Raw genomic sequence first — 24,689 nt, 5'->3', positions numbered from 1 at the left:
GAGTGACATACAAAATTTTATTATTTATTAATTATTATTTATTATTATTATTTATTTGTCATGTGCACAGAAAAGAAAAGAAAAAGAATCAAAACGAACCGACGCGCTGAAGGTGGCCAAGGAGACCAGAGCCATCCGGGAATCTTTCGAGGGTTCGGCTGGGTCCTGGGTTTGGGCCCCTGTCGCGCCAGCCCTACAGGGACTGGAATGGGCCGGGCCTCGGCGTCTGAACCTCGGCTCCCTCGCCGCCCCGCTTGGGCCACTGGAGCCTGGCTGGGCACCGGCAGTTCCCTTAACTATTCTCTTTTCTCGTTTTCCTTTTCAAATAAAAAGGCTCGAAGGAGAGAGAGATCTGGGCGAGGACTCCAAGCCTTTACGGATTTGTTCAAGGATTTTTATTTTTCACTTTTATTGACTTTGTTTCTGTTATTTCGAGTCGTCACGATCCACGGGTGAGGAGACATGCAGGGCGCATCGCCGCTACCGAGAGAGCAACTACGGGGCGGGGCGGCCCGGCCGCCGGTGGCCCAGAACCCACGGGGCACGGCCGCGAGGGGCGAACCTAGGGGCGGGCGCTGCCACCTCTGATCTAGCCTCAGGGGGGCAAGGCAGCCGGGGCAGGGCTGGGGAGAGAGGCCGAGGAAAGGACAGAGACAGAAAGACAAGAGAGACGAAGACTGAGAGAGACCGAGACAGAGGCGGAGAGAAGCAGAGACGAGAGCTGGAAAGGGGAGCGATGCAGAGAGATGAGGAGGAGAGAGCGAAAACACGGAATTACAGAGAAATAGCCAACAAAACAGAGGCGAGAGGAGTCCACAGGACCATGTTCGTCATTTTGCATAGAGATTTCTTTTCTTTTGTCATTTTTTGTAACATAAAAAAAAAGCCCCCCTCCCCCAGGGCGTGCTGTGCTTTAGTGGGCGTGTAGCTGTGTTCCCCCCTCCCCCCCCCAGCGAGCGGCGACTCTCACAGCACAGACAGCGGGGCGTTATCTACAGGCAAGGCGGGCGGGCACCTGGGACTCTACCGGGAGGGGCGGGGCTGGAGGGGCGGGGTTATATACACGTGGGTTCGCCTTCACAAGACACACACCGTCTTTCTAAAAAGCAGCAGCCTGTTGGGTGTTTTTGTTTTCCTTTTTTGCAAAGACCATCATATTAAATAAATGTAGACTTGACTTTTTGCGGTTCTGTTCAGTTCCTGCTAGAGGAAGAGGATGGAGGTGGGTGGAGTGGGCAGCCCCCCACCTTCCACTCCGCGCAGCTCAGACGCCAACTCACATCCTGCTCCTACCACCGGCAGATTGAGTCTGTGTCGGGGCGGGGGACGGGGGTCATCGGGTAACTGCTTGGGGGGACCAGTGCCGCGGCCTGCAGAAACTGGTCCTGAGGCAGGCACGGGGACAGACTCAGGTGAGGGCGGCGAGTTAGGGAAGAGAGATGCAGAGCGACGTGGGATCGGAAAGGACGGGTAGGAGGAGGAGCTGCGAGGTGGGTAGATGGAAGAGACGCCGAGGTAGGGGCAAGGCGGGGGCTGAGAAGCTGGTCACTAGTAGGGGCTGCCTGGGCCCTTGCGAACTGGGCAGTTCAGGTGGAGTTGGGAAGAGCCAAGGGTCGGACTCGGTGGGTGCGGGCTGCTGGGGCCTGTGTGCCTTGGGTCCCAACCTTGGAAACGCCTGACGATCCCCAAAGCGCATCCCTGAAGCCCGGCCCCCACGCCCCCATTCCCTTCCACCTTCTGGGCAGGGCACACTCAGAAGGTGGGGGCAATCTGGCTGAAGCCGGGATTCGGACATTTTCCCGAGGTCTCGGCAGGAGGCTCTTCCTCCTTCTGCAGAAAATCATTTTGTTCTTCATTTCCTTTGCCCAGTCCCTCCAGCGAAGCCTCCCGGCGCTCGCCGGAGCGTCCGAGGCGGGCTGCTCCCGGGCTGGGCCAGGCTGCAGTCCGCGCTGATTGTGTGTCACAGAAGCGTGTCCCCCGCGCGCAGCGGCGGGCCCGGCCAGAGTCCGGCGGTGCGGCTGGTGGGCTCCAGGCCAGCTCGGGCGAGGCGGGGACGAACTGGGTCGGGCCCTCCTCGCGACGCGGCCAGTCCAGCAGGCGGGAAGGGGCGGCGGGCCCGGGCCTGAGGGTCCCGCCCGCGGCGTCACTCGTCCTGTCCCGCCTTGGACGGGGTGAAGTGAAGAGCTGGAGGGGTCCTGGGAGGGGGATTGGGTCTGGGGCGGTGGCCGGGAGGCTTCGGGTCGCGTCGATCCTGCCTCCCTCCGGGGCGGGCGGTCAGACAGGGACGATGTGGAGGCCGAAGCTGTCGGCCTGAAGCTTGATGTGGTCCCCGCGGTAACTAGTGGCGGTCATAGGCAGCGGCAGCAGCGGCAGGGGCGGAGCCCCGGGGGGCGGCACTATAATAATAAGGGGAACCTGGAAGTTAACACAGGAGAAGAATGGGCTGGGTGAGAGGACAAACAGGAGAACAAAAAAGGAAAGAAAAGCAAAGCAGAGACCTCGTGCTGGGGTCTAGCAGGATCCGTGCAGGGAGGCCTTGGCTGAGTTGCGGGGCCGGTTGCCCTCAGGAGAACTGCATTCACCGGGTGGGAGAGGGACCCGATCGGTGACCGCCGCCGCCCGACTGCGGACCTCGAAGGGGGCCCAGGGTGGGGCGGCGCAGAGCCTTGCAGCCGCCGGGAACAGAGCGGAGCGGAGGGAGGGGCGGGAGGCACGGGCTTCCTCTAGGGATCCCGGGGCCTCAGAGCTGCGCTAACGAGCCTGCCCGGCTGGGCGCCCAAAAGTCCGGTGGGGGGTTGTCGAACCCGCACGGCCGAGCTGGCGGGCTGGCGGACCGACACGCTGAGCCGCCGGCCAGCCAGGTGGCGGTACTCACTTAGTAAGGCGGGGTTGCTGAATCTCCAAGCCTCGTTGTAGGCCGTGTACTGGGGGTGGCTGTACGGGTTGCCGGAGAACTCGCTCCCTGCGGGGGGGGCGGGGGAGTGGGGATCAGACACTCGCAAGGCCAGGGCGGGCCCGACGTGCCCGGCCAGGGGCCTCCCCCGGGTCCGAAGTGCAGATGCTTCGCCAGGCGGACGGGCGGAGAGAGAACAATCCACCTGGTCCGCAGGGGGAGACCCCGTGCTAATGGTGGTGGTAGTGGTGGTGGGGTGTGTGTGTCTGCAGAAGCACCGACGCGCCTCCCACAGCGCCGCGGAGGTAGTTTCGGGGCGCTCCCTCGGAAGCGCTCCGAGTCACCCAGGAAGGGCTTATTCTGAGTCCAGGGGCACCTACGCCCTGCGATGGGGACCAAAGCCTTTTTAGTGGAGACTCTGGTTCTAGGAGCCACAGCCCCACAGGGTGGAAGCGGGGGGAGGATGGCGAAGACAGGCTCTAGGGACACTTTGTCCCAGAAAGTCCGGGGAATGGCATCTCAGCACTGTGCCAATGCGAGGGGTGGGGGCTCTGCTGGGAAACACTCCCCTCTCATCTTTCCCTCTAGAGATTTGAAACGTGGGCCACGCAGCAGGGGAAGGAGGCGGCGGGAGGAGGCAGGTGGACTGCCCGCGGGTTCACAAACGGTGAACGGAGGGCCCCGTGGGCTGGGAGCCGTCGGAAGCTGCTTCCCTCCCTCCGCGCGAGAAAGGCCAGGCCCCCGGGTTTCCCCCTCGCCCTTTCTCCTGTGTGATGACCCCAGACTGTTTACAGTGATCCCTAACCGCGGGTTAAGTAGAGGAGAAGGGGCCCCTCTCGGAGAGGGAGCTGGGGTGGGGGTGGGGGATGCAGCCACTGGAAAGCCTGTTTATTGACGAGGAGGGAAAGCATGCGTGCAGCAGGATAATGAGCTTCTGAGCTCAACTGTGACCAAGAGGAACTGAGCTATCTCCTTCCCCATCGCTAATGAAACAAGTGTAATTTCCTCATCAGCACTAGATTCTGTTTAACGACTCCCCCCTTGCCACCATGAGCTCTCTGCGGTTCTCCTCACCCCATCTCCTTGCAGGCTATCCCCCCACCCCCGCACCCCCATCTCTCTGAGACCTCCAGTCTCCACCTGCTCTCGCCTGGGACCTTCCCAGAAGAATCTCCTTGCACCCAACACTCCTGTTCCCCCTACTCTAAATCTGGGCAGGAATCCCCCTACTCACACCCTCAACTCTTTTTACCCAGTTCCTCAGCCCCCTGTTCTGCAACTCCAGGCAGCAATCTCCCCCTCTGCAATCCCCCTCCCCTAGCTCTGCTGATCAAGGGCTGTCCCTGAATGGCCCATCCAGGAATAGGGCCAGTCACCCTATTCTATCCACACTCCCCCTTCCATGAGAGCTGAGCTTCAGGGAACGGGCACACAGAGGGTGCCCAGCAGGACAGGATGCAGGGCCAGTGACTCTCATCCTCTTTAAGACAAGAGTTTTTCGGTGTTGATGTGAATAGGAACTTCAACTCTCTGGCTTCAAGCCCAGCTCCCAATCTGGGGTGAGGGGTTGGGGAGAGCACGGCCTCCAGGTGTATTCACCAGATCCTGCACATGGCCCCTTTCTCTCTGATCCACACAGCCCAAACCCAGCTCCTCACAGAGGGGGACAGGTCAGAGCCCCCAGGAGCAGTGAAGGCCCAGGGCTCCTCTGAGACGTGGGGGCACTCTAGGTTGTCTCTCTGAAGCCCGCCTCTCTGGTTCCTGCCACAGCCTGTCTTCTGTTCCTCTCTCCTTAGGGACTGACTCCCTTCTCTCCCTGGGATGGGGTTGGCTCCTGGTCTTCCCAGTGGGTTGGTGTGGACCAGGGTGGCTTTGTCTGAGATGTGAGTCCCTTTGACCGACATGCCCCTGGAAATGGTTCTCGGCTCCAAGTTTCCATGGAAACCAGGGCAGGCTCTTCCGAGCAGTCAGCTGGCTGGGGGTGGGCTAGGGCACTGAGGGTGGAGCTGAGGCCGAGTGCTCCCAGGGCACAGGCTGGGGTGGGTGGGCACTGCAGAGGGGCCAGGACATACAGGGGGTACTTCTGCAGGCTCCCTCCATGGGGTGCTCAAGAGGGAGGGTGAGGGACCCCCGCTGCGGCCTCTAGGGAGACAGAGGGATAGAACAGCAGTAGTTTGTGGGAGAGGAGATATTGGGTCTCCCCCCCAGCCCCCAGTCTCAGACTACAGACCATGCAGCAGTTTACCCACAGTTCAGCTACCCCCACCTAAATCAGGCAGCTACAGCTGGGTCACATACCAGGCACCATTCCTGCCAGGGTGGAGGTGGGGTAGCTTCCCTGGCCAGTGGGGGGCACGTGAGGGGGGTAACCAGGCAGAGTGGTGCTCGCCATGTCACGACCTGGAAAAACACAAAGGGGGAAGGGGTGAGGCCTGGAAGAGAGGGGTCTGCCTCTGCTCACACCAGGGTGCTCTGTGGGAAAGAAGTATTGAGTGCAGACACGTGGGAGCAGAGCTGAATGAGGAGGTCCAGGTGAGCCCTTACATGTACCTAGCTTGTCACCTGAATGTCCCAGGATCAGCTGTGTGTATGCACCTCTGCTCAGTGTAGCTCTTTGTGTGTCTCCGTGCATGTGTGTTGCAGAAGACAATAGCAACCCACTCCAGTACTCTTGCCTGGAGAATCTCAGGGACAGGAGAGCCTGGTGGGCTGCCGTCTATGGGGTCGCATAGAGTCAGACGCGACTGAAGCGACTTAGCAGCAACAACAGCATTGCATATGTGTGTGTGTTTGCCTTTGCTTGTGTCTCTTTCTAGCCCAAACTCAGTTGGAGAAGGGAGGGAGACGACCTGGCTTTACTCTTCCTTCCCAGTGAGATACTCAGCTGTATCTCTCCAGTAGAAAAAACAACCTCTATCATCTTGCTCAGCTCTTCCCTCTCTGGTGCATATGGTTATTCCCTGTCCTCTCCAAGTGAAGCTGCAGGTGCTGGGCCTGGTGGGTGTGAAGAGCAGGGGCTGGCTGGTGGGCTATTTTCCTGTTAGTGTTTATGACATTTAAGTGATAGAAAACCATCTCCAAAGCAAATCAGGAGCTTTGAGCCAGCAATACAAGTAGATTAGACCAAGTTTCAATGAGCAAAGTCTGCTCTGCCCACTAGCTGCTGGACTTCTGTCCCTGGAGGTGTCCGTTGCTAAGAGTCTGGAGAGTGGGAGGAAGGGCTTTCCTACTGTCCTGGAGTGAAGGCGAAGCATGCCAGTCTGAGGGAGATACCCATGGTCCACAGACATCTCTGGAACACAGCTGTCCCTGAATGGCTTTCCTTCCTTGCAGACCCCCTCCATTGCCATAAAGTGGTCACTGCCTCCTTTGCAATTTAGCATGCTCCAGTCTCTAACAATAATTTGCCCTCTCCCATACTTTCATGCCCTAGAGACTCATTCATCCTCTCCTGGGTCCCAGGTCCCATCTCTCCTCTCCATATTCCCCTTAGTCTCCTCTTCAGCCAGTGCCACTCTCCCACTTCAGTGCCTCTGTCCAACCCTGGGAAGAGGTGTGGCTGGAAGAAGTCACAGAACTATGCATCTCTGGCCCACTTTCTTCTCATTGATGGCGCTAGACCTCATCCTCCTGATGGCTATTCCAAAGCGCTTCCCTCTCTCTCTCCTTGACAGTCTCCCCTTAAAGTTGACCTCCCCCCCAACTTCCCTGAAATGTGTGTTTGCTCACTGCTACCTTAACACATCTGAGTGAGTCATCCTTCCCTAAATAGACAAAGACACAGCTCAGGCCTTTGCATTCCCAGCTGCCCGTGAACCTTTTCATTAGCTGTCCCACCATCACCTCAAACCTGACAGGAATAAAAGTGATCATCTTCCCTATAGTCAGTTCTACTGACCCACTTGAAGACCATCAGACCAAAACCTCTGGAGTTGTTCTTGACATAGCTCCCACCCTCACCATATGAAGTCAGTCACTAAGTGCCGTCAGTTTTCCTTAGCAATGTCTATTAGAGCCATTCTGTTTCCATTTCCTCCATTTGTGTTCCCTGCCTCCACATTCTTCTTCAGTCTATCCCACGTGTGGCTGCTTGGTTAGCCCTCATGAAACATTGCTTTCATCACATCACTTCCCTTGTAAAACTACTGCAGATTCTCTGTAGTCTATAGTTTGAGTGTCTCTCTGGCAGTCTAAAGTCTACCAGGCTTTCAAAGCCTCTCTGGTACTCTTCCCACTCAGCTTTCTCAGCTCTGATTCTCACCCCTCCTGGTTTCGTTTGACTGCTGTCAATGGCTTGGGTGCTGTGAAATCTCTGCTTTTGCCATGTTATTTTCTTCTTACTATCATGTCCCTCTCCTTCCAGCTCAAGCCTTAAAACCCCTACTGTTCTACCTATCAGAGAAGTTTCTCTCTTCTGAAATTTTCTATTATTTCTGTCCTCCATGCTTTACCAGTCACTATAGTTCACGAAGCATCAGCCCTATTGTTTGCTTCCTCAAACAGATCATAACGGAACCAAGGGCAGGCCCTGTCTTCTGCTCTATCTTGCAGTTGAAAATATGGTAGATGCTCAATAAAAATTTACTGATTAATTCTCTCTCAGTCTATTGGATTTAATAGACTTAATTAATGGACTTCATTCCAGGTGGGTTATATTGTTTTCTGTTTCATATACGTTGGTGTCCTTTGGAGAGGAAAAGCTGAGCAAAATGTAAATTTTAAATCTGCTTTTTCTGTACAAATAGTTTGAATAATGGATTATGAATTTTTATAAGATGATGGAAGATTTATATAGGATGATGAAAATGAGGGACTCATATGTTGTGAGTCAGCTTTATCATGCCATGGAATGATAGTCTTTCTACCTATATAACATAGCTAATCTCTTACATTTCAAAACTGAAGAGCAGAACTGTCAAACAGAGATCACTTTGGACTCCCAGAGAGATAGAAGAATCTATGTTTGCTTTGTTGTGGGTTTTCTTTCATTGACTTCTATTGTCAACTAAATGTATGACCCTCCTTGACTATCTCTCAGTGGAGAGGACCAGAAGTGGACAAGTCAGCAACATCTATCAATTTCTAGGGAGATTAGTGATATGGCATTTTGTGGTCAAAAAAGTCCCAAGATAGAGGAGAGTTAGGGAGGATGTAGAAGCTTTGGTGGCTTAGACGGTAAAAAGCATCTGCCTACAATGCAGGAGACCCAGGTTCAATCCCTGAGTCGGGAAGATCCCCTGGATAAGGAAATGGCAACCCACTCCAGTACTCTTGCCTGGAAAATCCCATGGATGGAGGAGCCTGGTAGGCTACAGTTCATGGGGTCACAAAGAGTCAGAGAGGATTGAGGGACTTCACTTTCAGAGGTTTTGAATTACAAAAATATAGAAGACCAATTCTTGGTCTTGTGACCCTAATGGCCACCAAACAGCCAGGAAAAGAAGGACGCGTCTTCTCAATAAACAGGAATTTAAATGCATTTGAATTTTGATTTTCAGCTGCATGGTTCTCACAGCTTGTTACACACAAATTCTTTGTACTCTAAGGTTGTGTCACACAATACCTTACCTAGCTTCAGGAGAGAAGAGGAAATGTGGGATAACCAGAAAGGTGTTACCAGCTACCTGGAGGCACCACTATGCAATGTTTATTTCCACTGGAGTTTTTCTCTTGCAAATGATCCAGCTTGCAGCCACAGAACTGTTGATTGAGAGGCACATTTCTAAATTCTATTTAAAAAAACAACTGAATCTGGGAAGCGCTATTCAAATATTTTCGAAGTGTGAGATAAGACACCCACGATGAGGAAAAAGCATAGAAAGCTTCCTGATGTTCTGCACACAGCTGTGCTTATACTCTCCTGGATTCTGTAACATCAGTATCACCACCAAGAAGTGCCTGTTCAGGACCCCTGAGCCAACAAAGGTATAAGCCACTGCATACAAAGCACTCTCAACGGCTTCATTAGCACACAGGTGACACCCGAAGAGCAGGAGCAAATTGACCAAACTCTTGCCAGAGCCATATATCCTTCTGGAACACCACTGTCAATAATGGAAAACACATACTGCAGGAAGTTTTCAAATTACTAAGACCATCATACCATTTGCCCAGCAGCATTCTGTGAGCAAGCCTCTTTCAGTGAGTGAATATGAATGGGTAATGGAATCTTTGCAAGGAAGAATCAACAGAGGACTGGGCCTTGCATTACTACAGATGAGTGGACGAGTGGGAGTGCAGGCGGACTCTAAAACTGTATGACAGCATAACCACCTTCTTCAAACAAACAGGCAAAAGTGCAGAAAGAGGAGGAAACAGCTTCAGAGAAGAATACATGGCTCTAAATATGTATTATTTGACAGACATAGGAAGCAGTCAAGCATTTGCTTTGCTCACTGGTGATGCCAGGAACATGAAAGCGCGCCAAGCATCACACATGAATAAAACCCACATACTATAAGAGGATGGGCATTTCTCTTTGGATAATTGTTTCCTAAGATGACAAAGTTTTAAAGATGGAAGAGCCTTGGAGATGTTGGGTCTCACTTCCTTGTTTTAAAGTTAAGAAAACGGGGGCACAGAGAAGCATTGTGACTTTCCTATTGCTGCAGAGCTGGTAAATGACAAATGTGAAGCTCTGTCTGTACCACGCTGCCTTTCAATGATAACATGAAGCCAGATCCTCCCCAAATGCACCAAAGAAAAGGAAAAAGAAGTCCTCTGACAAACAGAATCTCATATTGTCACCACTGTTATTAGGATGAGGCAAGAAAAACAGGACACAAAGAACAAAATATTGACACTGAAAGTCTGCAGTAAAACTTCATGGGGTTGGGTATTAATCTCCTTTGAGAGTTTTCTGAGAAACAAAGAAGCTCTTCAAGAAACAGGAGTAGTTGAGAATCTAAAGTACCCAGAAGTGTTAGAAGCACTGTACTTGATGAGGATGTCTTCTCAGTTCAACTGCAGAAGTCCCTGAAGATTCTAAAGCCAATTTCTACAGCAATCGTTACATCTGAATCAGACAGCGCACTTCTGTCAGACACTCCTTACCAAATGGGCCAGATCAAATCAACTGTTTGGGAGAAACTAAGTGCAGTTCCTCCTACAAGTACAGAGAAAAGCAAAGTGAGGCTTTATTAAGAAAATTTCAGTCCCTGGTTAATTTATGCTACTTTGTCAGCTCTAAGATCCAAGGGCAGAGCTGTGTTTCTACTTGCACCTAGACTAGCTAGCATTCACTGAGCACCTACTAATTATGCTAGGCGTTGTCCTAAATATTTTCTATATATTATCTCATTTAGTCCCAATATCAACCTATGATGTTGATCTGGTTTTTTTAATCCACATTTTATAGATGAGAAACTGAACCTCAGAGGGGATAAGTATTATGTTCAAGATTTCACAGCTCATAGATGACAGAACCTGGACTACAGAACAAGCAGTATACTCGGAAATGGGTTCTAGAATGACATTCTCAACTACTGTAGACCCAGAAAATAGGTATTTGGTCCAGGAAAGCAACCTGGGATTATGCTAAGCAAATCCTTCCTATAATAGAACATTGCGTCACTTCTTGTTTCTTGCATATTTCAAGTTCTTCCATTTTCTATAGCAAGTGTTTTAAACTGGGGATCACTGATCCTATAGGGTATCATTGATGGGCTTAGGGAGTCCATATAAAGCTATACATAAGATGTCACAGTCATACTTATGCCATACTTAGATGGCTTTTTATCATGTTCTCAAAAGTATTCATGACTCAAAGATTAGTAGGCAGTGTTTATTAAAAAAAGACCAAAGACACTGATTAGTAAGAAAGACACTGGTTTGTTTGAAACCACTTGAATTGTACCAATAAACCAGATCATACAAAGAACAGTAGAATAACATGTGAAGAAATAGGAAGGCTTATCTCAAGTAAGACAAATGTCAGCATCCAGAAGACCAAGGAAATAATAAAAAGGAAGCCACCAAAGCAGCACAGATGCTTTCATTCAGTGATGGCAAGACAACAAGACTTATTAGACACAGATTTATACAGTAAAAGTTATATTCAATGAGCTTAGAGATGCCTTCCCTCAGCATCTTTCTCTGAAAATGAGCACTTTTGCTATCCACTTGACACTACGGAGGACCCTAAGGGGAGAAAACATAACTCTTGTTTTACTATCCTAACCTCAAGTTTTGTCTGCTTCTCATACGGTAGTGAAAATGAAGACATTAGATTGCTTCAAGGTTGGCAGTCTGTGCCTGCATTTGACACAAGCGTTTATAATACTTTCAAGAGCGCACAGTTATTAAACTTGTAGTTACTGTCTAAATATACTGTACATTTACATTCACTACATCAATTATGATCACTTTAGGACCAATCCCAGTTATATAGAACACACCAAAGCAACAACTTTAAATCTGTAAAAGATGTTTTAATAGGAGAGGGGAAGAAATTTCTACCTATTTCATTTTGTTCTTGATTTTCCAGGTTTCCAGATTCTCTGGAAGGTTTCTCCTGGGGGTCAGAGATGCCTGTGTGAGGGCCTGCAGCCCCAGGCTCTGTCTTGGCCCCATAGCTCCTCATCCAGAGGCTGGCCTGCCCTGGGCTCCAGCAGAGGGGGCTGTTTCTGCAGCTCAGGGCAGCTGCTCTCCCAGCCAGTCTGGCTTCCCACCCACAGCTGGACCTCTGTTCCCTGGGGTGTCCTAGGCAGGGATGCCACTCACAGCTTTGTGGGCGGAATGAGGCCTGCACCTTGACAGCCAACCTGCTGGACACAGTCAGTCGTGCTGTTACTGCCCTTCTGCCAGCACACAGTCCGACTGGGCCACGCTAGCCTGCTGGCCCAGGGCCCCACAAGAGGTGCTCCTATAACTCAGCTGGACCATGGATGGAGCTGCAGCCTTAGGATCCTGGGAGAAGGACAGGGAGTGCTGCAAGAATCGCATTCTCAAAGGACTGAAAGGGAACTTGACTATCCTCTAGTCTAAGTCCCTCATTTTGCAGAGGAGGAAAGTGAGGCCCAGAGAGAGCCTCTCCTCTTTCACTTCCCCAGGCTACCACCTTCTCTGGCTCCACTAACAAGTCACAAATGAAGAATGGAGTCTTTAGGTGCTGGCACTCTGGAGGCTGGGCCTGGGCTCGCTGATGGGCTCCCAGCCCCTCGTGCTGGGTGGGCAGAGGTTAAGCCTGTTTGCACAGTCTCTCGATGCTCCAGGTCTCCCAGTTCCTCTCTGGCTTTATTTTGTTCTCTGAGATTGCTGAATTGTCAGCTCTAATCCTTCCTGAAAGCGCAGCGTTTTTCAGGCACTCTGTGTAAGTGAGACCCTAATCCCAAGGAAAACGGCCACTTAAGCTGCCAGAGCATTAGGCTGCTCTCTGAGCCTACTGCAGGATTTCCTCCCTCCCCAGCCGCTCCCCGTCCCTACTCAGCCGACCAGAGGAGGAGAGGCGAGGATTTCAGGCTGAAGGTGTGCAAAGCCCTCTCCGAAGTAACAACAGTGGCAGGGCTTGCCTCCCAAAGCTCAGGGCTGAAAAAGTGCTGGTTTGTTTGTCCCGAGGCTACAGCTCAGAACCTGGGAAGGAAGGGTTCTGATTACCCTGGGGTGGGGATCTTCCTGTCACCTCGTCAGGGTGACTGGCTCTATAGGGGAAATGGCCTTTTACTTAGGTGATTCCGAGACCACCAGGGACATTTCTGAGTCCTTGGTGCCAATACATACCTATAACATTCACTGGGACACCACTATTTAGGGTTTCTGGTCCTTCAGGAAAGGCTGGGCTGGCTGACTTCACTTTTACTTAGCCAACCTCTTCTTCTTAGTACCGAATAACGGGATAAATAGGTTTAGTGCTGGGGGATCCCTCCTCCCACCTTTGGAGAACTCTCCTTTGGGACACTTCAAGCATCTCTAAATATCTACAGCAGCAGAAAGGTTCCCTATAACCCAGCTAACCATGAAAACAGTGCCCAGTGTTCTCTCTCTCTCTCTTTTTGGCTAGGTCACACAGCATACAGGAGGATCCTAGTTTCCAGACCAGAGATCAAACCCTCGCCCCCTGCACTAGAAGCATGGGGTCTTAAACCACTGGACCGCCAGGGAAGTCCCCAGTGACGTTTTCTACTAGGCAACACTTTTTTTTTTTTTTTTGTAGTTGGCTACTACATGCATTTGAAATAAAGATTGTTGCTCCCTCAAAAATATTTTGATTTAAATTCAAACTGTCCTCTCTCCATGATCTCTAAATAAATCAGTGAGACCATGCTGTGGAGGGCCAAATACAGTCCATTTGGCATGCTCAGCCTTTGGGTCTCATGGATGGAAGGAGGAGATGAAGGGAGGAGTCAAGAGGAGAAGCCCAAGGTAATGGGCCAAATTTGAGCTCAACTTAGAAGCCCATAGAATTACATCTTTGCTAAGATGCCGGAGAGCCCTTTATAACTTCTTCCTCTTCCCCATGCCTCTCCTTCCCTCAGTGGCTCCATTAGCAGCCCAGGGGGTTTTGTCCAAGGCACCCTGCTGGGGAGGGCAGCCCATCACTGCTGGGAGGGCAGCCCATCACTGCTGGGATAGCAGGTGAGCACAGTCATGGGTGTAGAATTGGGGCTGGAGATTAAGGTGGCACAGCTTTTATTGTGTTCAAATTTGACCTGACTCTCCCAGTCCTAGAGTAAATTAATGACTTTTATTTGAAATATCTTTTCCCTCTAGAGGTGGACTGAATGAAGGAGGAAGGGAAGGAGCCCTGATCCAATGACTCCCTAGGCTGCAGACCCACAGCACCCACATTATCTGTCAATGTCTCATTGCTATGGAAATGCCCCCATAATTAAATCAGAGTTGATGTCTGGGGGCTGGTGGTCCTTGGGGATGTGTCTGGAGGCCTCAGGGATGTTTGGAGGAGGCTAGCCTCTTATCAGTGGGCCTTCTCAGCTGAGGAGAAGCCCTCTTGGCTTCATTCAGCCGCCATAGCACGAGCTCTATGACTTGCTATGTGTCTGAAGTTGCCCTAGCCCTCTCCTTTCAAGGTTGGAGAGAAACTCTGATGTCTGTGCCCTAAATTCCTCTAGCTAATCAGGGGCTTTGAGCTGACAGACAAGGCTAGGAGACTCCTAGCCTCCTTCAGAAACATTTCTCAGCCTTTATTGCCCTCTCCTCCCCCAAGGGGCTGGCCAAGGGCTAAGCTGTTTGTTTTATGGAGGGAAATGCAGTCGCATTGGAACGGGGTTGTTAACTACAGGAAAGAGGCATTTCCTAGAGGTCCTCAGGACTCCTGGAGCAAGAGGAGGGTTTCCCAGGGTCCACACCTCTAGGCCACTTTCGCTCACCATCCCAGCTGTGGGTAAGAAGGCTGAACTTTTAATAGTCCGCAACCTTTTCTCAGAAGCTGAGCCCACACAACTCTGTCTAGGCCCCAGGGGCCAGTCCCTGGTTTTCTTTGAACTTTGCCTTACTGGTTTCCTCCACCTCTGCTCAAATTTACCAGCTTCCAGAAGAACCCCGTCTTCTGCTCCCTCCCCTGCCGTGGGTGGTATTTCCTGCTTAGGCAGCATCTCCTCCCAGATCTCAGCTACAGGTTCCTGCAGACCTGCAGTCTCTAGGCATCAAGAGAAATTTCCCTGAGCTCTTGAATAAAACCAGCTTATCCCCACCAGGGTGGGGAAGCTAACAAGGCTTTTTAGAAATTTCCCCATAAGGGAGGAATAGACCGTCCCTGCTACAGTTGTCCAATGTGCAGACATTTTTCCGAAAGGGAAGATTCTCTGCTGAGACTTAGCAGTATGGGAGCTTGGATAAGAAGGCGACAGGCTCTACTTTCAGGGCTGCCTGGGGGTCCTCTCTTTCCATGCCTCCAAGTCCCCAGAGAACACAATCTAGGTGTCTTCTTTGCCTTTTTAAGGTCACTATTACCTGACTAGTTGCTGAGCAGTGCTAAGGAAGGGGATGTGGGATCCAGATCTGTGATTAACACAAAACATACTTTTAGATGGAGGAATAAATGGCAACCCACTCCAGTATTCTTGCCTGGAGAATCCCCATGGACAGAGGAGCCTGGCGGGCTGTAGTCCATGGGGTCGCAAGAGTTGGACGCAACTGAGTGAGTAAGCACACCCACCCATACTTTTAGAAATACCTTTTAGAATTTTAAACACGCTTACTATATAGTTGCTTTTGGATTGTTCTGGATAGTTTTGGATTGTTATTATCTCTAATTCTTGGGGGGTACTAATTGTTCTGCTTATTACTTCTACTAACTCTCCCTCATAATAGTCTGTATTTATATGAGGTCTGTCATTTGTTGTACTGAGCTCATCTTTAGTGGTGGACTTGTTTCTGTGGGAGTCCCATGTCCTCTGGATTGTACGATGTCTCTGCAAAGAAGATTTGCCCTTGTCCTGCTGGGGTTTCTGAGCAGGTTACTATCCTGGATAAATTTGGATGTAAGTTCTTAGCTGGGAGTTCCTGCCACATCCCCATGGTGTAAATTTGGACTCAGGGTTAGGCTTGGGGTCTCCACTTCTCAGAGAGACATCACTTTGCCCTCGCTTGTTTCCGTGGGCCCTGGGGATGACTTTGCGGTTTCCCTTTCATAGACAGTGTTGTCCTGCTTTGTTCCTGACTTTATTCAGGGGAATACTCAGTTCCAGTTGTTGCTTCTCTGGGGCCCAAGATCATGTTTTCTGTCTGGTATGTTACAACCCCAGCCTCCCCCAGTTAGGGTCTGCCTCCACTGTGGCCTCTCACACTTTGCTCTGGGTTTGAATCTCCCTCTGTTTCTGATACCAGAGGGTGAGGTTTGGTTGTATATTAGCAATTCTCATTGTTATTTATCCAGCTGTGTTTTGGTGAGTTTAGCTTGCCTTGTTTCTGGACATTGATCTTATTCATCTGTCACCCCCTGGGACTTAGAGGGTGGGGAGAACTTTACTTGCATAAAGCTCCCTAGTGTTCAGCACTGAGCCTCACCAGAGGCTGTGAAGCCCACTCACTCAGGGCAGCAGCTCTGGGGCCCAGTGTATCCCTCGGGTTCTAGAGTGAACATGGAGAGCCACTGTACAAGCCCTGACTTCCCCCCCACACCATCTTGCTCCACTGGCGCTCCCAGGCAGGGAACCTGCTCTCATTATCAGGGTGGATCTTCACCAGGCAAAGGGACTCTCTAAATGCTCAGAAGCATCTGCAAGTGACTTTGGGAATCCTGAAACTAGTATTCATCTTACTCTTGCAGATCAACATCACTGCCAAGGTCCCTTCACACTCTCTGCAGCTGCAGACCTGGCCAGGCACACAAGAGGAGTCACAGTGAGGAGGTCATGGGAAAGAGAGGCTTTTTTCTACCAGTGATGGGAGACTTGGAGGCATCAGCACACAGTCAGAACCAGAGTCCTCCCTGAAAAGACCCTGACTCAAAGGCCCTTGGGACCACTGAGGGGTTGATGGCAGCCCTGCTCTGAGGTCCTTTGAAAGGGTAAGAAGGTGGTAGAAGGTTGCTGCAGCCAGGCAACCTGACGAAGCCTGGGGCTAGAGTGCCCCCCACCCCCTCTCTCATCCAGTTGGCCCCCTTTTCCTTATCACTTAGGAGAGACTCGGCTCTGTTCCAGACCAGCAGCCTAGAGCAGTGGGCTGGAGAGAAGAGATGCTGCTGAGCTGGAGCGGCCCAGCGGCGGAAGGGAAAGTGGGTGATAAATTTAAATAACCAGCTTGACTTGGCAGCTTGCTGAGTTGTGATGCGGTGAAATTAAAATCTCGGCAGAACTTGCAAACACTACCCAGAAAAATCCGTCTCCCTCTCTGGTTCCATGATGGAAGGTAGGGAGGGGAGGCATTCGGGCCAAGCCCCAGGCTTCAGCAGCCACCCTTGCTTGCAATGTGATTAGCTGTGTCCTGGCCCACTGGGCTCCACTCTCCCCTCCAAACAATAGTCCAGGTTCCTCTCTCTTCTCAGTCCTGACCTTGTGGAACAGCTGCATCAAGTGGCTGGTGAAGTTTGAAATCAGCCTCTAGTGCCAGGAGGTGGCAGGAATATCAATAAGGTCGGCTTGTCGGGTTGGGCTAGGGCTTCCTGAGCTGTTTCCTTAGGACTCACTTGCAGAGGTTTACAGCCTCAGCTGCCTGTCCCCTGGGAGGAAGATGAGCTGGGGGTTTAGTTTAGGATATAGGAGGTGAAGAGGGCTCCTCAAACACCTGAGCACATTCAAGCTGGACTGTGGCCACAGGATGCCCTCTCTTACCTGGAGCACACACCTGGCCAGAATCACCTGCTGGAAAGCTCCAGCCCTTTCCTCCCCAACCAAAGCCCTTCATACTCTCCAACCAAATAAAATCATAAAGAATCTTAGGGGGGTATTTTTTCAAATACACCAAAAGCCATTCCTGTATCTGAGCTGTGCTTGGAACCCAGTTCTAGATATCAACATCCTTCTAGAAAAACTCACCCGAAATCCACCTCTCTGATGTCCACTCTCTTTACATCACTGCTCACTGCTACCCACAAACTCCTGGCCTGAAGGCCAACTTGCTGGACCCAACTCCTGAGATGGTCCAGGAAACCTCTGGGCACTGCCCTGTTTCTCACCTTGACAGTACCTCCAGCAAATTCTGTTCGTCCCCATATTAAACACATCATGAATCATTCATCTTTAAGAGATTATGCAAATTAGGAGGACATAAAATCAACAAAGATCAATAACTGCAGCCGTTTAATTGCCAGCAAAAACATTTTAAGAATGAGCATAATCTGTAGCCCTTTCTTGGGTAATGGCACCATTAATCCAAACCTTGGATCTTGGCCTAAGTGTAGAAAAATCATTCCCTGCCCCCTTACCTCCTCCCATCGCCCCTCCCCCACTTCTCCACACTCTTCTCTCTTTTTGGTAATTTCCAGTTTCTGAGCGAGTTTCCCCGTCATTACCACTGGTGAACAGCTCCGAATGTTAATGGTTCTGCTTTTGTTACTCCTCGCTTGATTGAAATGTCGCATACAGATTGAGATGTTAGTGCTAACTTGCCACCTGGGAATGTCAAGCTGGGTCTGAAATGAACTTTTCTCACACTTGGATCCAGATGGATCAGCCGGAGATGTTCCCAGGCTGAGCTGGGACCGTTCCAGGGCCATGGGGGGGAGCGGGCGGGGGGATGCTCAAGGTGGAGGCACTTTTCTGCACCAGCCTGAGTTCTCCTGCTGTAGGAACCCTGCCCCAGAGATCCTTATCTCCACTCCAGAAAGCCTCTACCTTCTGGATGGTGGCCCTGGGCCCAGGGAAGCATAGCTGGGGTTAGAGAAGTCTCCTGGACTCTGATTTGCTGCTGCCTTGGGGTGGGCCACCTTTGGGAAGTGACGACTGTAACTCTCAGCAGATCAGAAGAAACGTGACCCATCCTAGGCCATCGCTCTTCCTTGGGTCGGAACGCCCACAGCTCAGAGAGCTTCTGTACTGGGCAATGGACTGTCTCCTGCTGAGGGCCAGTGGGTCCTGTGTTGTGTCCTGACCCAGCTTTTGGCTGTCACTCCCAAAAAGCCTGTCCAGAACTCAAACTCTGACTGCCTAGCTTAAGAGCTCTACTCTGTCCAGGCCAGAAACAGTGGGTCTGGGACACCCCTTAGGGAGAATATGGAACAGCAAGCATCAGGGCTCTCCCAAGCTCCCAGGTGGAAGACGGTGGCTGCTTGCAGCCTGTCTCAGACCTGAGCCGCGTTCAGAACAGCTCCAAGTCGGAACCTGTCCTCCAGTGGGGCCAAGCCCGCTCCCTGTCTCTGCTGCTGGCTGCTTACAGCTGGGCTGCCAGGTCCCCAGGCCACCTCCGCTCGCCTTGCTCGGCAAGTAATGCCTCAGCATCTCCCAATCCCCACCGAGACCCTTCTCAGTCATTCTCTCTCCCAAGGAACAAACGGCACATTGGCTTTATTGTCTCCAGAATAATTAGGTGAATTTTAATAACACCTCGATGTGTGTCTCTCCCACTTGGGCACTTTCCTGGCCCGGAAACCCTTTTCTGCAGTGCCAGCCCGCAGCTCAGAGGCCAGGAGTGTCATCAGCTGGGCCCTCCACTGCGCCGCACCTCGGCCTTCTTCCCCTCTAGCTGCCTCTGCTGCTCTGGATCCACCTGGATTAGGTGCCCCACCCCCTGCATCGAGGGATGGGACCCTGTCTGGCCTTGAAATCAAGCCTTGGTCTCAGTGATGTCTCTGAGAAGCTGGAGAAGGGCTGAACTAATTGAGCTTATCTATTACCACAGAACCAGATGCCATGCCCTGAAGCCCAAAGCCACAATTTTGGTACTCCCGGGCCACCCAGAGGAGAGGGACACAGGTCCTCCAGGGGACTTGAGGACACGGGAGTGTGGAGGCTCAACACTGAATGAGCACTCAGGCTCCATTCTTGCTAGCCTGGCTTATTTACCCTCCTTCTCCCATGCACATCCTAGCGAGAGGCTCATAATTCTCACCACCTTGGTAGAGGCAAGAAAAAAAGGCACAGAAAGAGGCAAAAGCATGGGCAGAAAGAACCAGCTATAACCCATCCTGGCTTTGACCTTTCCAGGCTGCAGCACACAGAGAGTCTGCCCATGGTGTTTTCTCCTACATCTGTACACGTCTGTTGAGGAAGTGCCCTGGCTTTTGGAGACTTGCTCTTTCTACAGAGATCATGGCAGGGAGCCCACTTGTCGCACTGGGCCCCAGATGGCATAGGCTGAGGCGCCCCCACCGAAAGCAGTTTCCCCACCCTCCTGGAAGCCCCCTTACCAGTCACAACAGGGTATGTCTGCGTGCCTGACACGTTGCTGCCCAGCTCGGGGTTGGTGGATGCAGATAGACTCGACTTGACTTCATCAAGCCCAGGGGTCAGGGCTGGGAGGGAGTACTCATTCCCCTGGGAGGAGAGAGAAAAGAGACAGCTCGCTATTGACGCACACATGCGGAGAGGCCTCGGTGTGCAGATGGGGAGGAGGGACGGGGAGCCCTCCCAGATGGGGTGGAAGGAGCTGGCCAGGCAGAGGGCGGGGAGGGTTGGGGGGGTGGGCTCAAGGGATGATGCAGAGTTGTGTGTGGGGGAGGCAGACCTGACTCTGGGAAGTTGAGGGGCAGCCTGTCCATTCTTGGTGGGTATCCGAGCACCCTTGACCTCTCTGCAGCCTCTCCTGCTTAAGAAGCCCCCAAGGGCGAGAGGTAGCAGTGGGAAACCCCCTGGTAAGAGGCCAGGGGTGTTTTCAGGTGCCCAGGGGTAGGGAGTCTCAGAGAGGAGAGATGAAGCCTGATGCGATGGCAGAGGCAGGAGCTGGGGGGAAGGGCCTAGTGGGGCCTCCAGCCTGGCACTGCTGGGCCGCTGATCGGGTGCTGGCGCCCCTTTTTAAAAAACAAACAAAGACAGCCTCACGGGCCCCTCGCTCTCTGCCTGTGCACTGGGGTATGAAATTGGGGAGGGGGAGAGTCCACATGGCTAACAGAAGGGTGGGAGGGGGCCAGTCATTGACTCTGAAAGGGTGTCCTGCCTGAAACACTCCGGTAATTGCCTTTTTATTGCAGCTACCGCCAAGCCAGACCCCAGAGCTGGGCTGACCAGGAGCCCGCACAAAGCAGGAAAAGTTGCTCTGATTAATATTACGTTAAATTAAAACTGATTTTCTGTGCTTTCGGGTCCGTTTTTTTCTCTTCCGCTTCCTGGCCCCCCCCCCCAGAGGACCCCCTCCCCTCCTTGGCTGGACAGGATTGCCTCGTCATTTCCAATTCCTTCTCGTATTGATCTTCCTGTAGAAATCAGTTTTGTAATTAGCTGCAAATTAGGCCTTCTACTGGGGGTGAAGCTGCCCCCTGATTTATCACCAGAGTAATTCGCTGTGATCGGAGAGAAATTAAAATGAACTCAATTAGGCTTCGGATTTGCTTTATGGGCCCTGCTCCGAGTTTCAGGGGGAAAAATGACTGTGCTGGTGTTTAATAGTCTAATGAAAGTAAATAAAGGTTATTCATTGTAATACAGCCGGGGACTCGGGGAGGGTGCACCAAGCCGTCGGCCTCGGCCGGCTCCTCCTTTGTTGGTTTATGGCTCAGGGCACCTTAAAAAGACTTTTGATTTTTGTTTTATGAAGACAAACAGCTTATGGGATAAAAGGACGGGCGGGGAGAAAGGCGAATGGCTGAGAGCTGTTGGAGTCCCAAGTAGAACTGTGCTGTGCAGAGTCTGCATGGCTGTGCTTGTGCATTGCGTGTGGGTGTGTGCTGAGTGTGCAAACATAGCAGGCCGTGCTGTGCTCACTGTGGGCCTGGCCTGGGCTGTAGTGTGGGGAGAATGTGTGTGTGCTCCCGTGTAGGAGCATGCACGTGCGGCGGTGGGCGGGGGGCTATCCTATCTTCTGGGTGAAGGCCGCCATGGAGGGGTGCTGAGTTGGTGGTCTGGGGGAGGGCACACCAACTGGCTGATGGGCTGTGGGGGAAGGGGTGGGGAGGGAGCAGGTGGGTGGTGGATCGTCTGTGAACACATGCACACGGTTAAGTGTCAGGAGTTAGGAGATGTGTTTTGTGTGTTGTGCTGGGGTGTTCTGGGTTGTTCTGCATCTGTGGGAAGTACTGGGTCTGAGGGGTGGGCTGTCAGCCTGCCTGGGGTCATGATGGACAGCCGGGTGGGGGAGCAGGAGGCGGGCACTGGGCTCTCTTCCTGACACCTCCTGGGGCAAGAAGAGCATCCAAGCTTCCTCAGACTTTCTGTAGGACTCTAGGGGCATTTAGGCAAGGGCTGTTCCTGAGTACCCTATGCCAGGAGCACAGGATGGCAGGGCTGGAAGCGACCTGTCAGGTCTTCCATCCAAGCCCTTCATTCTATAGACAGGGAACCTGAGGACGGGGCTGAAACAGAGGAGGTAAGACTCGCCTGCGGGCCATACTTGCACCAGAACTCACCATTTCTAACTGCAACATACCACGATGATTTTCTCAGCTTTGTCATAATGTCCTAGTGTGAGGGTGCTTATAGGGTGTGCACACACGACACACCTATAGGCAGCACGTATGATGCTGGGTGTGCACCTGGCCGACCTATGTGCATGTCCTCCAGAAGCCTTGCTCTGCCCAGTCCCTCTCCCTTCTCCAAGCAGAGAGCTCCTTCCTCACCTGCTCTGATTTGATGTGCTCTGATGCCTGGAAGACGTCAGGGTAGGAAGGACGCTCAAAGACCCGATCCAAAGCTTCCAGCTGCTGCTGGGTAAAGGTGTCGGCCCGCAAGTGCTTCCGCAAACTGTCCACGCCACTCTGGGAGTCTCCATTGGGGACTGAGCCCTCGGACACATCTGGAGGACACAGGGGCACTTGGGGCATGAGCGCAGGTGAGCAGAGACACAGAACAAAGCAGTGGGCAAAGGAGGTGGGCACTTGGCTGGGCCCCCGGGGCTCTGTACCCCTTCTAGGACTCCTACGCCCAGTTTTGAGGCTTAAGGGGCTGACCTAGGGGCTGGCCATGCGTCAGAGTCCTGACTGAGGGAGCCAGCGCCCCAGAACGACCTGGGAAGACAAAGGGAAGGTATAACAGCTGGGGGTGGGGGTGGGGGTGGGAAGGACTAGGCCGAGGTGGGGGAGCCAGAGGGGCTCTTGGGACATATCTCCCCTGAACCCCTCCTGTCCCTCAGCCCTGGGTCAGCCTGGGGGGAGGAGCTGGGTGTCTCAGGCCAGCATTACTGAGCCTGTGGAGAATTGAACTTGGCTCTGAGATGAATTTCAGTTCCACTGACTCCAAGGGTGGAAAATCATCAAATCTCTGAGGCTGACTGTAACACAGAGGCTGGGTGAAGTAATTAACTTCACCACTGAGGGAGGAGGGACTCGGGGCCCAGCGGAGGCGCTCTTCTTACGTTGGGTCAGGCCTGAGACTGGAGCAGGAGGAAGGCAGGTGACAGGGAGCCAGGAAACGCGACTCGGGCAGAGACTGAAGCCCAGGTCCTTGCAGATGCTGCTGTGCTCTGAGGCAACCCCCCCCTCAGCTTCTGTCCTTGACCTGAACTCCGGCTAAACTCTGCCAGAGGCCTGCTCCTTGGCCACTTGCTTCCTCCTGCCATCTCCACAGAGACCTGAGACCCACCCCAGGTCTGAAACACCAGGACAGTGCCACAGAGTGCCCACTCCCTGGGGCTGCAGGCCAGTCCCATCTGTGTGCTGCTTTCCCTGGGCCTCCCATCACTTGGCTACCCCTGCCTCCCTGGCCCTGCCCTCTCTATCTGACCCGCAGGGGTTTTCAGAGTGTACAGTGGGCCAAGCACCCACTCTGCCCACATTCCCTGAACCCCTGCCCCGCCACTCCCCGGGCCCAAAGCTGGGTCCTCGCAGCCACCGCTTGGCCACTCCTTTGCTTCCCTTAGCCCGAAACCAGCTGGGGAGTCTTGGGCCTGGGGCCAGCCATGCTGGAGGCCCCAGGGTGTTCCTCTGGGTCTGTTATATATATCAGTTTATAGGTGATTATATGATATGATATAATCAATATTGCATTATATACAGTAACACCATACAGTATCATTCAGGAGACCATAGAAAATATTACATATTGATTAACCTCAACCTGCAGCCATCGTCTCTTGCTGGTCTCCCAGATGGAGCAAGGGGATCTGCTTTCCTAATGGGACTTCCTGTCTTCACTCCATTCTGGAGGGGGTGGGAAAGCAAAGAAAGTGTGTTGTATGTGTGTGTGTGAAAGAGAGAGAAATGGAGACCAGGATGATGTCTGAGGTAGACAGACAGACACAGGGACAACATGAATGATATTTCTGTTTCCTGTGTTCCTAAGGCCACAAAACGTGTGTTTTTTCTGTGTAAGCCTCTGGGATGATTTTCTGTCTTAGAGGGAGTGTGTGCTTCTCTGTATCTGAGTCAGGTGGTGACATATTTATTTTCCCCTTTTGTGTATCTTCTGTGTATATGCATGCATTTGCACACATATACACATCCAGATAAGCGTCTGGGTATGTATAAGTGACAGCACAAGAACCTTGCTGAAAAGGTGTGTGTGTACAGGTGTGACTGCACAGGGAGTGTGAGCCCACATCCCTATGTTTCTCCTGTGCCTGCTTCTCTTTCAAGGCCGTGCCATCATCCTAAGGCCACCCCTTGGAGCCATTAATATCTGCATGTTTCATTGTGTCTAATCCTCTGTTGCTGGAGTCCTACCTTTTTGGGAAGCCTTTCTGTCAGGGCAGGGGGAGACAGTGAGTGTCTTTGTGTGTGGTTACTCCAGTGTCACCCATGGGTCCTGGGGAGTCAAGTGCATTTGTCTGTGAACACAGCCTCACATGCTATATGCATGGGTGTGTGCTATGTGTAGTGAGACTCATACTATGCCTCTCTGTAGATTTGTGTATATGCCTGTGTGTGGCTTGGCTCAGCCCGGGTGTGTGTGTGTGTGTGTGTGTGTGTGTGTAGGGGCTGAACTGAAGCTTTGTCCTTAGGTCACTGGCTGGAGGAGTCTCTTTTCCTTCATTTATTCAGGGGCCCTTCAGATCTTGACAAATCTGTCACTCTAAATTTGCGAGAGATTATGGTGCTCTCTCCCCAGCCCGCAGAGAGGTGATATATGATATCTGCTGCCCCTATTGATTGCCTGATCTGGTGGCAGAGGCCGGCGAAATGAACTTGAAATGAACATCATGCCTCAACTCATTGTGCGTATAATACACTACTTAATCCCACATTTTTCAGCCGCTATGGAATTCAATTGATCAATCATGTTCCACTGATAGTACTGTTTTAGGGGTTATTGCTGCTCCCTCCACTCACTGACCTTTTTATTTATTTATTTTTTTTCGTATACTCAGGCCCTGGTGA

At 52.1% G+C, this 24,689-nt stretch overlaps 1 protein-coding gene across 14 annotated transcripts in view; it reads right to left on the bottom strand.

Annotated features, from left to right (window-relative positions):
• Positions 1-24,689, bottom strand: part of PAX2 (paired box 2) — a 91,020-nt gene continuing 66,331 nt past the window's right edge. For 10 of the 14 annotated variants that reach the window (XM_010819983.4, XM_010819990.4, XM_015460715.3 and 7 more), the window contains 5 exons: positions 21,996-22,171; positions 19,635-19,761; positions 5,192-5,293; positions 2,876-2,962; positions 1-2,396 (listed from right to left, as the gene is read on the bottom strand). In XM_010819983.4, coding sequence (XP_010818285.2) covers positions 2,275-2,396; positions 2,876-2,962; positions 5,192-5,293; positions 19,635-19,761; positions 21,996-22,171 — 614 coding nt within the window. In that variant the 3' untranslated portion in view covers positions 1-2,274. Of the gene's footprint in view, positions 2,416-2,875; positions 2,963-5,191; positions 5,294-19,634; positions 19,762-21,995; positions 22,172-24,689 lie in introns of all 14 variants that reach the window. The other 4 variants (XM_010819984.4, XM_010819985.4, XM_010819987.4 and 1 more) reach the window with 1 other exon arrangement.

Source organism: Bos taurus, chromosome 26 (genome assembly GCF_002263795.3).
Source record: "Bos taurus isolate L1 Dominette 01449 registration number 42190680 breed Hereford chromosome 26, ARS-UCD2.0, whole genome shotgun sequence".
NCBI lineage: Eukaryota > Metazoa > Chordata > Mammalia > Artiodactyla > Bovidae > Bos > Bos taurus.
Note: the sequence above shows the minus strand (reverse complement) of the source record. Positions and strands in the feature narration are given on the sequence as shown.